Genomic DNA, 17,964 nt, shown 5'->3' on the forward strand with positions numbered 1-17,964 from the left:
TCCGGAAACAGCCGAGCGGACCCGGAAGCTAGGAGCGCGGTCACCTGGGAGTGCGGGAATCCGCAGTTTGCGCCTAGGCCATGGCAGCAGCCGCCCCGGCCGCCCCGGGCGACGATGGACGGCTGCGGCGACCTAGGGTCGGTACGTAAGGGCGTCGCAGTGCTCGCGGGAAGCGGTGAAGCCGGAGGCGGAGCCAAGTTCGGCGGGTGGGGGGCGGCAGGGGAGACTTGGGAAAGGGGCGGGGCACGCCGCCGGGAAGGGGGAGGCGGGGCCAGGGGTTACCGATGAAGGGGGCGTGGCTTGCAGGATGGCAGGTGAGAGGTGGGGTTCGGTGGAGGGAGAGGGGGCGGGGCCTTTGGAAGGGCGGGGTCGCGAGAGTGGGCAGGGGCTGAGTCGGAGGGAGCTAGCCCAGGGAGGCGGGGCCGCAAGCTCCTGGAGGAGGGAAGGAGCCAGGTGCGCGTGGGGCTGCCGGCTAAGGCTGCAGGACTTGCTCGGTCGCCCTCGAAGGATGACAAGAAAAGTTGATCCCTGTTCTTCGCAGCGCTGGACGCACAGCCCCAGCGAGACGCAAAGATTGAAACCGAGGCCGATGAGCTTGGCCGGCTTCGAGCTGAACTGGCCGGTGCACTGGCAGAAATGGAAACCATGAAGGCTGTGGCCGAGGTGAGCGAGAGCACGAAGGCCGAAGCCGTTGCAGCTGTGCAGCGGCAGTGCCAGGAGGAGGTGGCTTCACTGCAGGCTATCCTGAAAGGTGAGGATCCGCATCAGCCCTTGAGGGATGGGTGGTGAGTGCCGGACAAGAAAGATGTCGAAGCAGCTGCGGATAGGTTAGCAGGGTTGCCTGTTGCCCAAAGTTTGGGGTGCATCTTTCAGCTTTGCATACAGAGACCACAAGTGATGTCAATAGCTCTGTCAATCACAGATAAATATAGCTCTCATCCTCGACCTATTCCCTCACACTGTCATATCTTGAACCAGCTTTATTTTAGTCTGAACCTCTGGGTTATAAACTCAGCCCAGGCTCTGTGAGCCTAATACTGTCTTTCCTGCCTAGACATCTCAGCCGTGCCCTACGCACACGTGCTTGCATCTCCCTACTCTCCTTCCGCTACCTTGTTACCTCTGTACATGAAAAACAGCTGCCCTAGCCCAGGTACCCCAACTTATTTTCCTATTTACTGCCCCTCTCCTGGGCAGAGGCCAGAGTCTCTGAAAGGATGGCAGACTTGCCCCTTGCCTGTGCCCCTGTTGCACTGGGGCTTTGGTCACTCTCTTGTACCCTCCAGCCTTCTCACAGATCCCTCTGTGGTTCGGCTTCCAGAGTAAACTGCCTAGCTTTCCGTCTCACCATACCTTTTCCTTTCTAACAATGACGCTTGGCTCACACTTCTCTAGGGCAGTTACCCCACATTTCCATGCAATATAGTCATGTTTTCCTACAACTTACTTAAGTTTCTTCTTTAAGTAGACCCACTTTCTAACAGCTTGCGCATGAGGTGGGCATGGTTGCTTGTGCCTGAAATCCTAGCACTACAGAAGCAGAAGGATCTCTGGTTTGAAATCATCCTAGGCTATCCAGCTACCCACTTTAAAGGAAACTTACCCATTTAAGGAAAAACAGGGTGTGCCCTAAGTAATAACAATAGTCAGCTAGTTTTTATTGAGCACTTACTGTATGCCAGGTACACAGTAAAAATTCTGAATATTTAAACTTCTTTGCTTTTTTTTTTTGTTTGTTTGTTTTGAGGTAGGGTCTCGCTCTAGCCCAAGCTGATCTGGAATTCACTATGTAGTCTCAGGGTGGCCTCCCCATGATCCTCCAACCTCTGCCTTCTTAGTTAGGATTAAAGGTATGTACCACCACACCTGGCTGTATTTATTTATTTTGTTTTTTTTCAAGGTAGGGTCTTACTGTAGCCCTGGCTGACCTGGAACTCACTCTTAAGTCCCAAGCTAGCCTTGAACTCACAGTGATTCTCCTGCCTCTGTCTCTGGTGTGCTGAGATTAAAGGCATGTATCACTATGCCTGGCTTGCTTTAATAAATGAATAAAAATGTATTAAAAATATTTAGCAGGGCATGGTGGCACACACCTTTAATTCCAGTACTCGGAAGGTAGAGGTAGGAGGATTGCTCTGAGTTCAAGGCCACCCTGAGACTACGTAATGAATTTCAGGTCAGCCTGGGCTAGAGTGAGACCTTACCTCAGAACCCCCCCCCCCAACAAAAAAATTATTTATTTGAGTGAGAGAAAGAGGCAGAAAAAGAGAATGGGCATGCCAGGACCTCCAGCTACTGCAGACGAACTACAGACACATGTGCTACCTCATGCATCTGACTTATGTGGGTACTGGGGAATTGAACCTGGGTCCTTAGGCAGGCGAGCATCTTACCCACTAAACTATCTCTATAACCTGAATAAAAATTGCCGGAGCCTGCTGGCTGAAAGGGTTCGAGCCTGATGGGGAGTGAGGATTAAGGAAAGACAGAAGACTGAAAGCATGGACCTGAGTCCAGGGCTGAAGCAAGGACTGAAGACATGGTTTATTTCCAGCATTCCTTTTTATATCTTTTTACAGTTTTTCCATGGACAAAGATTTTATGAGCTTCACAAGTTTCTATCAAAAACCCTTCCTGTTACAGAGTTTTTGCACTTCAATCACTTCTCAGTACAAAAGACCAGCCAAATGGCTTAATATACAAAATCTTGCTTACTAGTAGGTGCTGAGGTCTTGCTGCCAAAGGGCTTCCCCACACTGAATTTACATAATCTTGCTTACACGTAGGCTGCTATAGTTTTGCTAATGTCTTGCCAGAAGCCCAGAGTTATGGATACAAGTCCAGCCAAAATGGCTCTGACAAAAAATATTTTAAAATATGAATAGGGTCGGGTGTGGTGGCTCATGCCTTTGGGAGGCAGAGGTAGGAGGATCACCTTGAATTTGAGGCTACCCTGAGACTACATAGTGAATTCCAGGTCAGCCTGGGCTAAAGTGAGACTCTACCTCGAAAAACCAAAAAAAAAAAAAAAGATGTATAGGTAGGTAGCAGGTCTTGAACACTCTGAACACCTGGATAATTTGTTTCCGTAGGTAACATTCTTTCAGGTTTTCCTTTTGTTACTGGATTTTTTCTAAAGCTTTTAACTTTTTTAATTTTTAATTTTTTATAATTAACAACTTCCATGATTGTAAACAATATCCCATGGTAATTCCCTCCCTCCCTCCACTATTCCCTTTGGAACTCCACTCCTTCATATCCCCTCCTGCTCTCAAACAGTCTCTTTTATTTTGATGTCATGATCTTTTCCTCCTATTATGATGGTCTGGTGTAGGTAGTATCTGACACTGTGAGATCATGGATATCCAGGTCATTTTGTGTTTGTGGGGAGCACGTTGTAAGGAGTCCTACCCTTCCTTTGGCTCTTACATTCTTTCTGCCACCTCTTCCACAATGGACCCTGAGCCTTGGAAGGTGTGATGGAGATACTGCAGTGCTGAGCACTCCTCTGTCACTTCTTCTCAGCACCTTGATGCCTTCTGACTCATCCCAAGGTCACTGGCATCTGAAAAGAGAAAGTTCTCTAATGAAAAAGAAAGAGTATAAAGCTTTTAACTTTATTTTATTTATTTGAGAGCTAGAAAGAGGCAGATAAAGGAATAGGCGTACCATGCTCTTCAGCCACTGTAAATGAACTCCAGATGCATGCACCATCTTGTGCATCTGGCTTAGGTGAATCGAGCCTCGAACTGGGTGGGGTCTTTAGGCTTCACAGGCAAGTGCTGAACCGCTAAACCATCTCTCCAGCCCTCAATTACTATTTTTTAAAATTATGTACCTCAGTCTGGCCTTCAACTTGCAATCGTCTTGCCTCATCCTCCCAGGTGCTGGGATATAGGTCTGTGCCACCATCATTGATTCTCTCTCTCTCTTTTTTTTTTTTTTTTTTTTTTGCTTTTTTGAGGTAGGGTCTCACCCTAGCTCAAGATAACCTGGAAATCACTTTGTAGTCTTAGGGTGTCCTCAGACTCATGGAGATCTTCCTACCTCTGCCTCCTGAGTGCTGGAATTAAAGGCGTGCGCCACCACGCCCAGCTTGATTCTCTTTTTTAAAATTCTATTTATTTATTTGAGCAGGGGGAGAGTGAGGGAATAGGTGTGCCAGGGCCTCTCGCTGCTGCAAATGAACTCCAGATGCATGCACCACTTTGTGTATCTGGCTAACATGGGTCCTAGGGAATCGAACCTTGGTCCTTTGACTTTGCAGGCAAGTTCTTTAACTGCTAAGTCATTTCTCCAGCCCTTTTGTTTGTTTGTTTGTTTGTTTCAAGGTAGGGTCTTGCTATAGTCCAGGCAGACCTGGAATTCACTGTGTAGTCTCAGTCTGGACTTCTGGACTTGAACTCATGGCAATCCTCCTACCTGTGCCTCCTGAGTGCTAGGATTAAAGGCATGTGCCACTACGCCTGGCTCCTTTTTTTTTTTTTTTTTTTTTTTTTTTTTTATTTTGTTTTTTCGAGGTAGGGTCTCATTCTAGCTGAGGCTGACCTGGAATTTACTATGTAGTGTCAGGGTGGCCTCAAACTCACAATGATCCTCCTACCTCTGCCTCCCAAGTGCTGGTATTAAATGCATGCACCACCATACTTGGCTTTTATTTATTTATTTTTAATGAGAGCGAGCAAGTGAGAGAGAACATTGGCATACCGGGGCCTCTAGCCACTGTAATCAAGCTCCAGGTGTGTGTGCCACCTTGTGCATCTGGCTAATGTCGTTCATGGAGAATTGAACCAAGTTCCTTTGGTTTTGCAGGCAGATGTCACAACTGCTAAGCCATATCTCCAGCTCTGTTTGTTTTTTAATTTGTTGGCAAGCAAAGATAGAGAATGAATGGGAGCACCAGGGCTGCTAGCCCTAGCCCTTGACTATCTTCTTACAATGCACTGTTTAGGTATTCACTTCAGCTTTCTCACTACTTTGTAATAGTTTGCCTATCCTGGGCTTCCATCATGCTCCATTTTCCATCATGATCCTATGTGTGGGGTCACCTCCTGGTGTTATGTTGAACTCATATATCATATATGATGGAACTTATGTGGCATTAATGGTTAGGAAATAATGCTTTCAGTTTTCTTTTACTGCATTTGTCGGAACAATTTTCTCAGCTGTGGAGATGGCTCAGTGGATAGAGTACTTGCTGCACAACCCTAAGTACCTGAGTTTATATACCAGACCCACATTAAAAAGCCAGAAGCTTGGCTGGACAGATGGCTTAGTGGTTTAGGCACTAGCCTGCAGAGCCCAAGGACCCAGATTCAATTCCCCAATACCCACATAAGCCAGATACACAAAGTGGTACATGCGCCTGGAGTTCATTTGCAGTGGCAAAAGGCCCTGGTGTGCCCATTCTCTATCTGCCTGCACCTCTCTCTCTCTCTCTCTCTTGCTCTCTCTCTCTCTCTCTCTCAAACATTTTAAAAAAGAAAAAAAAAAAGATACTTAAAAAAAAAAAAAAAGCCAGTAGGGAGGTTATAAGCCCTAGGGGAAAAACTACTAGTGTTGTATAATTAAATGGGTATATTATGCCCACAAAAAAAAAAAAAAAAGCCAGAATCTGGCTGGATGTAGTGGTGCACGCCTTTAATCCCAGTACTTGGGAGGCAGAGGCAGGAGGATTGCCATGAGTCGGAGGCTACCCTGAGACTACATTGTGAATTCCAGGCTTAGAGTGAGATCCTACCTCAAAAAAACAATAAAAATAAAAATTAAAAAAAAATAAAGAGCCAGAAGTTGTGGCATGCTTCTGTAAGCCCCATGAACCTATGATGATAAGGAAGGCAGAGATGGAAGAATATTCTACATGCTCATAAATGGAGTGGTGAACAATGAGACTCTGCCTCAAATGAGGTAGAAAGGGAGGACTCACCCAAGAATTGTCCTTCAGTCTCCACACATTCTATCGCATACATGCGCCTGCACTTACCTGCATGAATGCACACACCAAATAAATAAAATAGTTTTTTTAAAGATAGCATGGTGTGTGTGTGTGTGTGTGTGTGTGTGTATGAGAGAGAAAAAGAATAGGTGTGCCAAGGCCTCCAGCTACTGCAGTCGGGCTCTAGGCATGTGTGCCACCTTGTGCACATGTGTGACCTTGTGCACTGGCGTCACTTTGTGCCTTTGGCTTATGAGGGACCTGGAGAGTTGAACATGGGTCCGTGGGCTTCTCAGGCAAGCGCCTTAACCACTAAGCCATCTCTCTAGCCCTAAATATTTTATTTTGTTTTATTTATTTACTTTTGGTTTTTTGAGGTAAGGTCTCACTCTAGCTCAGGCTGACCTGGATTTTGACTTTGGGTTTTAAGGTTTTTGCTTGTTTTGTTGTGCTGGGACTGGAACCCAGGGCCTCATACTAGCAAGCACTCTACCCTGAGCTCTACTCCCAGCTCTGGTTTTAGTACAAATATCCAGGGACCAATTCTTGAGTTGGAATACACCTGAGAAACACTTCAGCACCTTGTGTATACCATTTGACCTCATTCTGTGACATTTGAATGTCAGTCATAACCCCCCCTTTTGCCATTAAGAACATTAATGCCAGGCTGCTGTGGTGACTGCTGCAGTCATTTGCTTCAGAGGGAAGGCAAGTACTAAGTACCCACCATTCCTGTCCACAGACTCTATCAACAGCTACGAGGCCCAGATCACGCTCTTGAAGCAGGAGCGGCAGCAGCAGCAGCAAGACCGTGAGGAGAAAGAACGAGAGCTGGGCCACCTCAAGCAGCTGCTGTCCAGGGCCAACCCCTTGGACTCCTTGGAGAAGCAGATGGAAAAGGTTGGGGTCAGATGGCCTTCCCATCCACTGAGATTTGGAAAGGTGTTGATTGTTGCCTGTCATTAGATACAGGACAGAGCTTCCCATTGTTAAGTGCTTAGCGGGGCCCTTGCTTGTTCCTTGCTAGGGGTGAACAAGTTCATTTACTTCTAGAAGCCCTTAAGAGGACCTCCTGTGCTGAATGTTCAACAGCCCCAGTCCTGCTGGCCTTGGCCCTATGAGAGTATTGTCAGGTCCATTAGACAGATAGGTAAGGTGAGGTTCAGACAAGCTTCTGATTCTCACAGCTTCTGCAAATAAAGGGGAGTATAATAGAAATTAAACATCTTGGCAGTGGCTTTAATGTTTTCTTTCTCTTGACAGTGTATTGCTTCCATTATTATCATTAACAGTAATAGGGAGCTAGGCCCAGGACTATAGTCCCTGCTGCTTGAGAAGCTGAGGCAAGAGGATTGCCTGAGCCCAAAGGTTCAAGACAGCCTGGACACATAGTGAGACCTTATGTCTGTGTCTATCTTCACCCCCTTCCCCTTGCTGAGACAGGGTCCATGCTGGCTTGGAACTCACTCTGGTCCAGGCTAGCCTCAAACAGCAGTCCTCTCCTCAAGTCTCCTGAGTGCTGGGATTATAGGTATATACCACCAGTTCCAACTAGAGACCCAGTCTCTCTCTCTATCTCTCTTTTTTTTAGGTTTTTCAAGGTAGGGTCTCACTCTAGTCCAGGCTGACCTGGAACTCACTATGTAGTCTCAGGGTGGCCTCAAATTCACAGTGATCGTCCTACCTCTGCCTCCTGAGTGCTCACATTAAAGGTGGCACCCACGTGCCTGGCTATGATTTCTTTGTTGTTGTCGTTTTTAGGAGGTAGTCTCACTCTAGCCCAGGCTGACTTAGAATTTTCTCTGTAGTCTCAGGGTGGCCTCAAACTCACAGCAATCTTCATACCTCTGCCTCCTAAGGGCTGGAATTAAAGCTATGTGCCACCACGCCCAACAAAGTATATATTTTAAAAAGCCACATGTGATGGCGCACACCTGAAAGTCCTGGAAGGCAGCCGAAGCAGCAGTCATGGGTTTATGCCCGGTCTCAGGTATGTTGTGAAACAACCAAAATAAATGACTAGTAGGAAGTGTGTTTCCAAATGCTTCGTCTTTTAGTCAGTGGGCATTATTGCCTTATTCGATCCCCATAGTAGCTCAGTACTTAATGAGAACCCAAAGAACCTAGGCTCAGGAGATGGAATTAGTTGCCTGGTATTGCAGTCAGGTTTGCATTGCTGGCAGAAATCACCCAACCAAGAGCAGCTTTTGGAGGGGGGAAAGTGTTTATTTTGGCTTATAGGCTCGAGAGGACACTCTATGATGGCAGGGAAGATGATGGCATGAGCAGAGGGTGGACATTACCCCCTGGCCAACATAAGGTGGACAATAGTAACAGGAGAGTGTGTCAAACATTGGCATGGGGAAACTGTCTATAACACCCATAAGCCCGCCTCCAACAATACACTGCCTCCAGATGTTAATTCCCAAATCTCCATTAGCTGGGAACCTAGCATTCAGAACACTTAAGTTTATGGGGGACACCTAAATCAAACCACCACACCTTGTTATGAAGACAGATCAAAACAGGACCTCAGAGGCTGGAGAGACGGTTCAGCAGTTAAAGGTACTTGTTTGCAAAGCCTGTTGGCCTGGATTTAATTTCCCAGCCACCTATATAAAGCCAGGTAGGTGGGCTGGAGGCATGGCTTAGCAGTTAAGGTGTTTGCCTGCAAAGCCGAAGGAGTCAGGTTCAATTCCCCAGGACCTATGTTAGCCAGATGCACAAGAGGTTACATGCGCCTGGAGTTTGTTTGCAGTGGCTAGAGGCCCTGGCATGCCCACATGCCCATTCTCTCTCTCACTTTCTTTCTTTCTCTGTAAAATAAATAAATAAATAAAGCCAGATGGGTGTTAATTGCAGCAACAAGAGACCCTGATATACATGCACACACGCAAATCAATAAATAAAAACTTGGAAAGTAAGCTGGGCATGGTGGTGCATGCCTTTCATCCCAGCACTTGTAAGACACAGATAGGAGGATTGACTTGACTACATAATGAATTCCAGGTCAGCCTGGGCTACAGACCCTGCCTCAAAATACAAGACAAAATTTAGAAAGCAAAACAAAAATGGGATCCCAGGGCTAGGAATATAGATCAGTTGGTAGATTGCTTACTTCGCATGTGTGAGGGCCTAGATTTGATCCCCAGCACCACATAAACTGGGCGTGGTGGTATATGGCATTTATCCCAGCACTCTGCTATAATCCCAGTACTCAGGAGTTGGAGGCAGGAGGATTGTAAGTTAAAAGGCCATTCTGGGATACATGAGATCCTGTCTCAAAAAACAAACTCAAACAATCAGACCAACGTAGGATCCCAGGAAAGGAAAACTCCAACCTGAAGCTTTTATGCAGAGGTGGCTGTTTGCCTCCAGGGCTACTCTGGGAGCCCTTGCACAGGCTGGCATGGATAGCTTGTCACTCAGCTGCCTGTGACAGCTGTTCCCTGCAAAAGATTTGGAGGGTTAAGTTAGTATTAAGTTAGAGGTTGAAATGGTGAGAGTTCAAAGAGGTAACAGATGAAGGATGACTGGCAAGTTTCTGCCTTGAGCACCTGGGCATGCAGCAGGGCTGTTCTGGCTTACCCAGTGCTGTGGCAGGAGGACCAGCTTGGGAAGTTAGTGAGGTTTGGCTATATTGGTTAGAGGATCCAAATGGAGATATGGTTCTGGAAGTTCTATGGGGTATCAGGCTTAAGAGGAGACAGTAAAGAAGGTCAGCCTGGGCTAGAGTGTGACCCTACCTCACAAAACAAACAGAACCAAAGATAATTTCTGGAAATTCACAGTGCATATGCTGACGTCTCACTAATTGGACCTGAGTTGTTAGTTGTTGTTGTTTGTTTATCGAGGTAGGATCTTGCTCTAGCCCAAGCTGTCTGGCACTCACTTTGTAGTTCCAGGCTGGCCTCAGACTCACAGCGCTTCTCCTACCTCTGCCTCCTGAGCGCTGGGATTACAGGTGTGCACCACCACACTGGGCCTTGTATGAGCATCTTTAGTTGCAGAGAAGCTGGGAGATGTAGATGGTATAGGAGAATTGAGCCTATGTACATCTAACTAAGATTGTGAGAATCTTTTTTGTTTTTTCAAGGTAGTGTCTCTGTAGTTCTGGCTGACCTGAAATTCACTATGTTGTCTCAGGGTGGCCTTGAACTCTCTGCAATCCTCCTACCTCTGCCTCCCAAAGTTCTGGGATTAAAGGCATGTGCCACTATGCCTGGCTCTGTTTTATTTATTTATTTATTTGACAGAGAGGAAGGTGAAGAGAGAGAGGGAGAGAATGGGAACACTAGGGCCTCCAGCCACTGCAAACGAACTCCAGATGCTTACACCACCTTGTGTATGTGGCTTGTGTGGGTCCTGGGGAATAGAACATGCATCGTTTGGCTTTGCAGGCAAGCGTCTTAACTCTTAAGCCATCCCTCCAGCCCTATTTTTTTTAAAGGATGGTGGGGGGGTTAGCTATCTATGGTGAGTAAATGGAGTACAGGAAGATAGTCATGACCTTGGCCCCTTTCCCTACTTCTGCCCTGGGGCAAGTCATAGAAGCTTTCGGAGCCTCTATTCTGATGTCTGAAATGGGGTGGATAGTGCCTTCAAGGTGGATTGGAAGAGCTGGTAGGCTTTGGAAGGCCCTGGATATACCTTTAAGGAGCAGAGGTCAGAAAGGAAGGGACTGACTGCCCACTACCCCATCCCTCCAGGCACATGAGGACTCCGAGAAGCTTCGGGAAATTGTGCTGCCCATGGAGCGGGAGATAGCGGAGCTGAAGGCCAAGCTGCTGAGGGCCGAGGAACTGATCCAGGAGATCCAGGTGAGGGACAGCCCAGGCACCAAGGGAAGGAGTTGCCAGGATGCCAGTGCCCAGCCTGTTCCCTGTGCCTTTCCCTAGAGACGTCCCCAACAGCCCACTTCTCTACATGGCTCTGTGGAGTTGCTGTCACTATCAAGGAATCCATCACCCCCACTCGAGCCCCTGGATGAGCCAAGTGGAGATGGGGGCCCAGCAGCTGAAGCCTTCGCCCGCAACTGTGATGACAGCGCTTCCATCTCCTCCTTCTCCCTGGGCAGTGGGGCTGGGAGCAGTGCCTCTCTGCCCCGTGGCCGCCAGGGCCTGAGCCCTGAGCAAGAAGAGACTGCCTCTCTTGTGTCCACCGGCACCCTGGTCCCTGAGGGCATCTACCTGCCCCCTCCTGGGTATCAGCTTGTCTCGGACACCCAGTGGGAGCAGCTGCAAGTGGAGGTGTGTGGTCTGGGCTAGGGCCTGTGGACATCGCTGCCTTCCTGGGTATGTCCAGGCCCTATGCTACTTGGGAAGAAAAGAAGTCCCCTCCCAGCAAAGGGTTTAGTGTGCATGGAGATGATATCATGGGAAAAGATACAGTACGAAACTGAAAAGAGACTGGGGTGTGGTTCGGCAGTAGAGTGCTTGCCCAACATGTACATGGCCCTAGGGTCAATTCCAGTGCTGCACAAAGAAAAGAAGGGAGAGAGGGCGAGAATGAAAGAAAAGGGGAAAGGGCATGGCTAGGCCTAAGTGGAGTAAAAGAAAGGTGAGTGAGGCATAATTGAACCTGAAGGCCAAACCAGGTGGAGAAAAGAAGGGGATGGTGACTAGGCCAGGAGATGGCAGCAGAGGTAACAAGAAGAAAGTGGATCTGGAATCCACTTTAGAGAGACCCGGCAGATCCTGCTGGCTCATGGGTGGGGACAGTGAAGGAAAGAGGGAAGAGCAGGTGTGGTGTGCACAATTGCACCATCCATGCCTGCAGTGGAGGGAGATCAAGTCTGAGGTCTGGGTCTGGCAGGGGCGGCAGCTGCAGAAGGAGCTAGAAGGCATCAGCCGGGAGCGGGATGAACTGCAAGAAGGCCTTAGACGGAGCAACGAGGACTGTGCCAAGCAGGTAGGTTCGTGTCCCCATGGGACCTTGGGCTGCCAACCATCCCCTCAGAATCCTCCAGACATCACCCTCCTTTCACCTCAGATGCAGGTGCTCCTGGCCCAGGTCCAGAACTCAGAGAAGCTACTTCGAACCCTGCAGGGAACTGTGAGCCAGGCCCAGGAGCGTGTACAGCTGCAGATGGTGAGCTGGGAACAGGGCAGAAGGGAGAGGCAAGACTGCTTGGCACCTGGAGGCAATGGAGAGTGTGGATAGCACTGTCCTTCCCCCCAGCTGTTCTGGCCTCCCTTGGGCATTGTCACTAGTATCTAATGTATTTGGGGTAGCCTAGCTATAGCAAGAGCTGTGTAATCTTTTTATTTATTTTTTTTTCAGGGTAGGGTCTCACTTTAGCCCAGGCTGACCTGGAATTCACTATGTAGTCTGGGTGGCCTTGAACTCACAGTGATCCTCCTACTTCTGCCTCCCGAGTGATGGAATTAAAGGTGTGCACAACCATGCCCAGTGAGTTATGTAATCTTTTTTGTTGTTGTTGTTTTGGTTTTTCAAGGTAGGGTCTCACTTTAGCCCAGGCTGACCTGGAATTCACTATGGAGTCTCAGGGTGGCCTTGAACTCATGGTAGTCCTCCTACCTCTGCCTCCTGAGTGCTGGGATTAAAGAAAGGTGTGTGCCACCACGCCTGGCATGTAATCTTTATTTTATTTTATTTTATTTATTTATGAGAAGGACAGAGAGAGAGAGAGACAATGGGAGCACCAGGGCCTCTAGCCACTGCAAGCTCCAGATGCATGCGCCACCATGTACATCTGGCTTACGTGGGACCTGGAGAATCAAACCTGGGTCCGTAGGCTTTGCAAGCAAGTGCCTTAATTGCTAAGCCATCTCTGCAACCCAAGTTGTGTAATCTTGAAGTAACCTCATAGTCTTGGATTGTCCACCTCATCATTTGTGAAACTGAGCCAATGGGATCTAGTTTGTACAATCATGACGAATAAATTAAGGCAGATGCTTCCCTAGACCAAGAATAAGCAATGAGCAGCCTGGCAGACCAAAAGCTGCTGTTCCTTAGTAACATAGGCCATTTCTGCCTGGAAGCATGTGCTCGGGGTGGACAGCTGTTAGGATTTTTCAAGAAAAGCCAGAAATCTGGATACATGTGTATTGTCTCCCAGTCTTTTTGTTTTTTTGGTTTTTCGAGGTAGGGTCTCACTCTAGCCCAGGCGGACCTGGAATTCATTATGGAGTCTCAGGGTGGCCTCGAACTCACCGCATTCCTCCTCCTTCTGCCTCCCGAGTGCAGGGATTAAAGGCGTGTGCCACCACTACCAGCTTACTGACTACATTTTTTAAAAAATTACAAAAAAAAAATCTATAGCAGTTAACAAATTAGAAAGAGTGGGAAAGCCGGGCTTGGTGGCACACGCCTTTAATCCCAGCACTCGGGAGGTAGAAGGAGGAGGATTGCGGTGAGTTTGAGGCCACCCTGAGACTCCATAGTGAATTCCAGGTCAGTCTGGGCTAGATGAAACCCTACCTTGAAAAAAATGTAGTCAGATGTGAATGGCCTTGAGAACCTATTTTTGTGTATAAAGTTTACAATAAATGTATTTAACACCAAAAGAAAAATGTAGTCGGAGGCTAAAGGGATGGCTCAGCAGTTAATGCGCTCACCTCCAGAGCCTAACCACCCCGGTTCCATTCCCCAGTACCCATGTAAAGCCAGATGCACAAAGTGGCACATGCATCTGGAGTCTGTTTGCATTTTCTGGAGGTTCTAGTGTGCCCATTCTATCTGTCTCCCTTCTATCTCTGATTGCAAATATATATTTATTTTCTTAATTTAGTGAATTCCAGGTCAGCCTGGGCTACAGTGAGACACTACCTCCAAAAAAAAAAGCAAAAATTAGCTGGCCATGGTGGCATGTGCCTTTAGTCCCAGCAGTTGGGAGGCAGAAGTAGGAAGATTGCTGTGAGTTCAGGGCCAGCCCAAGGCTCTATAATGAATTCCAGGTCAGCCTGGGCTAGAGTGAGACCCTACCTTGAATAGCAACAACAAAGCACATCGCATGTGGGTGTGGTGACACAGCAGTAAGCCTAGTACTCAGGAAGCTGAGACAGGAAGATCACCAGGTTAGGCCAATCTGAACTACTTGGTCAGAGCCTGCTGCAAAAAGGAACAAGTGTGTGGACCAGAGGAAACACCTGGTTTAGGCTGTGGCTGCCAGTGTCTGAAGGAATGGTGTCCAGTGAACTTGAACCAAAGATGGGGATAAAGAAGTTTTTCCTGGAAGCCGGGTGTGGTGGCGCACACCTTTAATCCCAGCACTCGGGAGGTTCAGGAGGCATGGGAGACATAGGTAGGAGGACCACCATGAGTTCAAGGCCACCTGAAAATACGGAGTGAATTCCAGATCAGCCTGGGTTAGAGTGAGACCCTACCTTGGGGAAAAAAAAAATAGAAGTTCTTCCTGGGCTGGAGAGATGGCTCAGCAATTAAAAGTGCTTAATGGCCCCGGTTTGATTTCCCAGTACTCAAGTAAAGCCAGATGCACAAAATGGTGTATGTGTCTGGAGTTTATTTTCAGCAGCAGGAGGTCCTGACATACATGTACACACACTCCCTCTGTCTGTCAAATAAATGATTTAAAAACTTGTTTATTTACTTACTTATTTGAGAGAGAGCAAGAAAGAGGCAGATAGCGAGAGGGAATAGGAACACCAGGGCCTTCAGCCACTGCAGTTGAACTCCAGACACATGCACCACTTTATGCATGTGGCTTACGTGGGTCCTGAGGAATTGAACTTGAGGTCTTCGGCTTTGTAGGCAAGTGCCTTAAAACCACTAAGTCATTTCTCCAGCCCATAAGTGATTTTTTAAAAGTAATTCTTTCTTTCTTAGTGTACTGGGGGCTGAGATTGTCTATGGGGGCTGTCAGTCCCATGGTGGGGGTCATAAGATTTGTCCTTGGAACTGGTGATAACACCATGTTTCTCTCATTGCTTTCTACTTTGGTCTGTCCCCAGGCAGAACTAGCCACTTCTCACAAATGCCTGCACCATGAGGTTAAGCGGCTAAATGAAGAAAATCAAGGGCTCCGAGCTGAGCAGCTGCCATCATCATCCCCCCAGGGCCCAGAGCAGCATGAAGGCCAGGAGAAGGCATTGCCCAGCTCAGTGAAGGTAGTTGACATCAATAGCCTGGGGTGCCCATCAACCCCTCCTCCTCCAAGCAGAGCAGAATAACTACCATGTGCCTGGGGCACAGAATGGCTTTCATGTGTCCACTGTTTTACTTTGTCTGACTTCTCTTAGACTCAATTTTCTCATCTGAGAAATGAGACTAGACCATGTTCCCAGGGTTGAAATGGAGAAGAAAGATTATGGGACATAAGGGAAGGAAACAGTGATTTGAATCGTTGTCTGTACTACCACCACTTTCCCTCTGCACCCACCTGCCCCTCATACCACAGTGCAGGGGGTGAAGCCCAGGGCTTTGTGTATGCTGGACAAGCACTCTACCCTTGATTTTTTTTTTTTTTTTTTTTTTTTTTTTTTTTTGAGACAAGGTCTCACTATATAGCCTAGGCTGGCCTTGAACTCAGATCCTCCTGCTTTTGGCTCCCAAGTGCTGAAATTGTAGGTGAACACCACCACACCCTGTAGAAATAGAAAGATGTGCCAGGCATGGTGGTGCACACCTTTAATCCCAGCATTCAAGAAGCAGAAAGGTAGGAGTATTGCTGAGAGTTCAAGACCACCCTGAGATACATAGTAAATTCTAGGTCAACCTGGGCTAGAGGGAGTCCTTACCTCAAACCATATACATACATACATACATACATACATACATACATACATACGAAAAGATGGGCTGAGCCAGGCATGGTGGAGCACGCCTTTAATCCCAGCACTCAGGGGGCAGAGGTAGGAGAATTGCCATGAGTTTGAGGCCAGCCTGAGACTACATAGTGAATTCCAGGTCAGCCTGGGGTAGAATGAAACCCTACCTCAAAAAAAAAAAAAAAAAAAAAAAAAAAAGATGGGCTGGGAGATTGATCAGCAGTTAATGGCACTTGCTTGCAAACCCTGATGGTCTGGATTCAGTTCCCTAATATCCACATAAAGCCAGATGCATAAAGTGGTACATATGTCTGGAGTTCATTTGCAGTATCACTAGGTCCTGGCATGTTCATTCTCATCCTATCTCTCCTTGGAAATAAGTAAAAATATTTTTTATCTATTTGTAAGTAGAGAGAGAGAGAAGAGAGACAGAGGGAAAGAGAATGAGCGTGCCATAGTCTCTAGCCATTGCAAACTAACTGCAGGTGGATGCACCACATTGTGTGCCTGGCTTTACGTGGTTACTGGAGAATGGAACCCGGGTTGTTAGGCTTTGCAGACAAGTGCCTTAACCTGCTGAGCCATCTCTCCAGCCCCAGTAAAATATTTTTAAAAATACCAGGCAGTGGTGGCGCATGCTTTTCATCTCAGCATTCAGGCAGAGGTAGGAGGATCACCAAGACTTTGAGGCCTCGGGCTGGTGAGGTGGCTTAGGCTTTGTAGGCATGTGCCTTAAATGCTAAGGACCCAGGTTCAATTCTCCAGGTCCCATGTAAGCCAGATGCACATGCTGGTGCATGTGTCTGGAGTTCGTTTGCAGTGGCTAGAAGCCCTGGTGCACCCATTCTCACTCTCTCTCCTCTCTCTGACTGTAATAAATAAATAAAAGTAAAATCTTAAAAAAAAAATGATGGGAAAGTGTGGGGGTGGGGAGGGAGGGAATTACCATGGGATATATTTTATAATCACGGAAAATGTTAATAAAAATTTAAAAAAAAAAAAGCCAGGTGTGGTGGCACACGCCTTTAATCCCAGCACTCAGGAGGCAGAGGTAGGAGGATCACAATGAGTTCGAGGCCACCCTGAGACTACATAGTGAATTCCAGATCAGCCTGAGCTAAAGTGAGACCCTACCTTGGAAAACCAAAATAAATAAATAATAAAACCAAAAAAGAAAGAAAAAAAAATGCCGGGCATGGTGGTCTTTAATCCCAGCACTTGGCAGGCAGAGGTAGGAGGACTGCTGTGAGTTTGAGGCCACCCTGAGACTACATAGTAAATTCCATGTAAGCCTGAGCTAGAGTGAAACCCTACCTCGAAAAAAAAAAGTTTGAAGGCCACCCTGAGACTACATAGTGAATTAATTCCAGGTCAGCCTGGGCTATAGCAAGACCTACATATTTTGTATGTGTGTGTAGATATATTTTTTATTTTCAAATAATACACACACACACACAAACCTATAAAGATAATCTGGGACCTCTCTACCCTGAGATTGATTGCAAGTTGCATCCTCTTTAGTGCAGCCCTGCATTCCTTGTTCTGTATTACTTTCCTGCTCTGTTTTAAAATTATTCATTTATTTTCAAGGAGAGAAAGAAAGGCAAATAGAATGGGAGTGCCAGGGCCTCCAGCTGCTCCAGACACATGTACCACTTTGTGCATCTGGCTTTACGTGGGTACTGGGAAATTGAACCCAGGTCATTATTAGGCTTTGCAGGCAAGTACCTTAACCACTGAGTAATCTCTCCAGCCCTTTTTTTAAAAAATTACTTATTTATTTATTTATTTATTTATTTATTTATTTGAGAGTGACAGACACAGAGAGAAAGACAGATAGAGGGAGAGAGAGAATGGGCGCGCCAGGGCTTCCAGCCTCTGCAAACGAACTCCAGACGCGTGCGTCCCCTTGTGCATCTGGCTAACGTGGGACCTGGGGAACCGAGCCTCGAACCGGGGTCCTTAGGTTTCACAGGCAAGCGCTTAACCGCTAAGCTATTTCTCCAGCCCATCCAGCCCTTTTTTTAAAATGTCATTTTCATGATATACATTTGGTTTGGTTTGTTTTTGAGGTAGGGTCTCACTGAAGCCCAGGCTGACCTGGAATTCACTGTGTATTCTCAGAATGGCCTCGCACTCACAGTGATCCTCCTACCTCTGCCTCCTGAATGCTGGGACTAAAGGCCATGCCCAGCAACATACAATTTGTTTTGGAACAAGTGAATTTTTACACATACTCTCCTGATTCTGCCCCATTCCTTTTTTTAAAATATTTTTATT

The 17,964-nt window shown here is 47.2% G+C and overlaps 1 protein-coding gene across 1 annotated transcript in view; it reads left to right on the forward strand.

Annotated features, from left to right (window-relative positions):
- Rabep2 (rabaptin, RAB GTPase binding effector protein 2) overlaps positions 1-17,964 on the forward strand; it is a 20,300-nt gene continuing 2,336 nt past the window's right edge. The window contains exons 1-8 of the mRNA XM_045130888.1: positions 1-141; positions 542-751; positions 6,678-6,835; positions 10,645-10,755; positions 10,834-11,184; positions 11,750-11,845; positions 11,927-12,025; positions 14,869-15,024. Of these exons, the coding sequence (XP_044986823.1) occupies positions 81-141; positions 542-751; positions 6,678-6,835; positions 10,645-10,755; positions 10,834-11,184; positions 11,750-11,845; positions 11,927-12,025; positions 14,869-15,024 (1,242 nt within the window). The 5' untranslated portion in view covers positions 1-80. The remainder of the gene's footprint in view (positions 142-541; positions 752-6,677; positions 6,836-10,644; positions 10,756-10,833; positions 11,185-11,749; positions 11,846-11,926; positions 12,026-14,868; positions 15,025-17,964) is intronic.

The sequence above is a fragment of the Jaculus jaculus genome, chromosome 12 (assembly GCF_020740685.1).
Source record: "Jaculus jaculus isolate mJacJac1 chromosome 12, mJacJac1.mat.Y.cur, whole genome shotgun sequence".
Taxonomy (NCBI): domain Eukaryota; kingdom Metazoa; phylum Chordata; class Mammalia; order Rodentia; family Dipodidae; genus Jaculus; species Jaculus jaculus.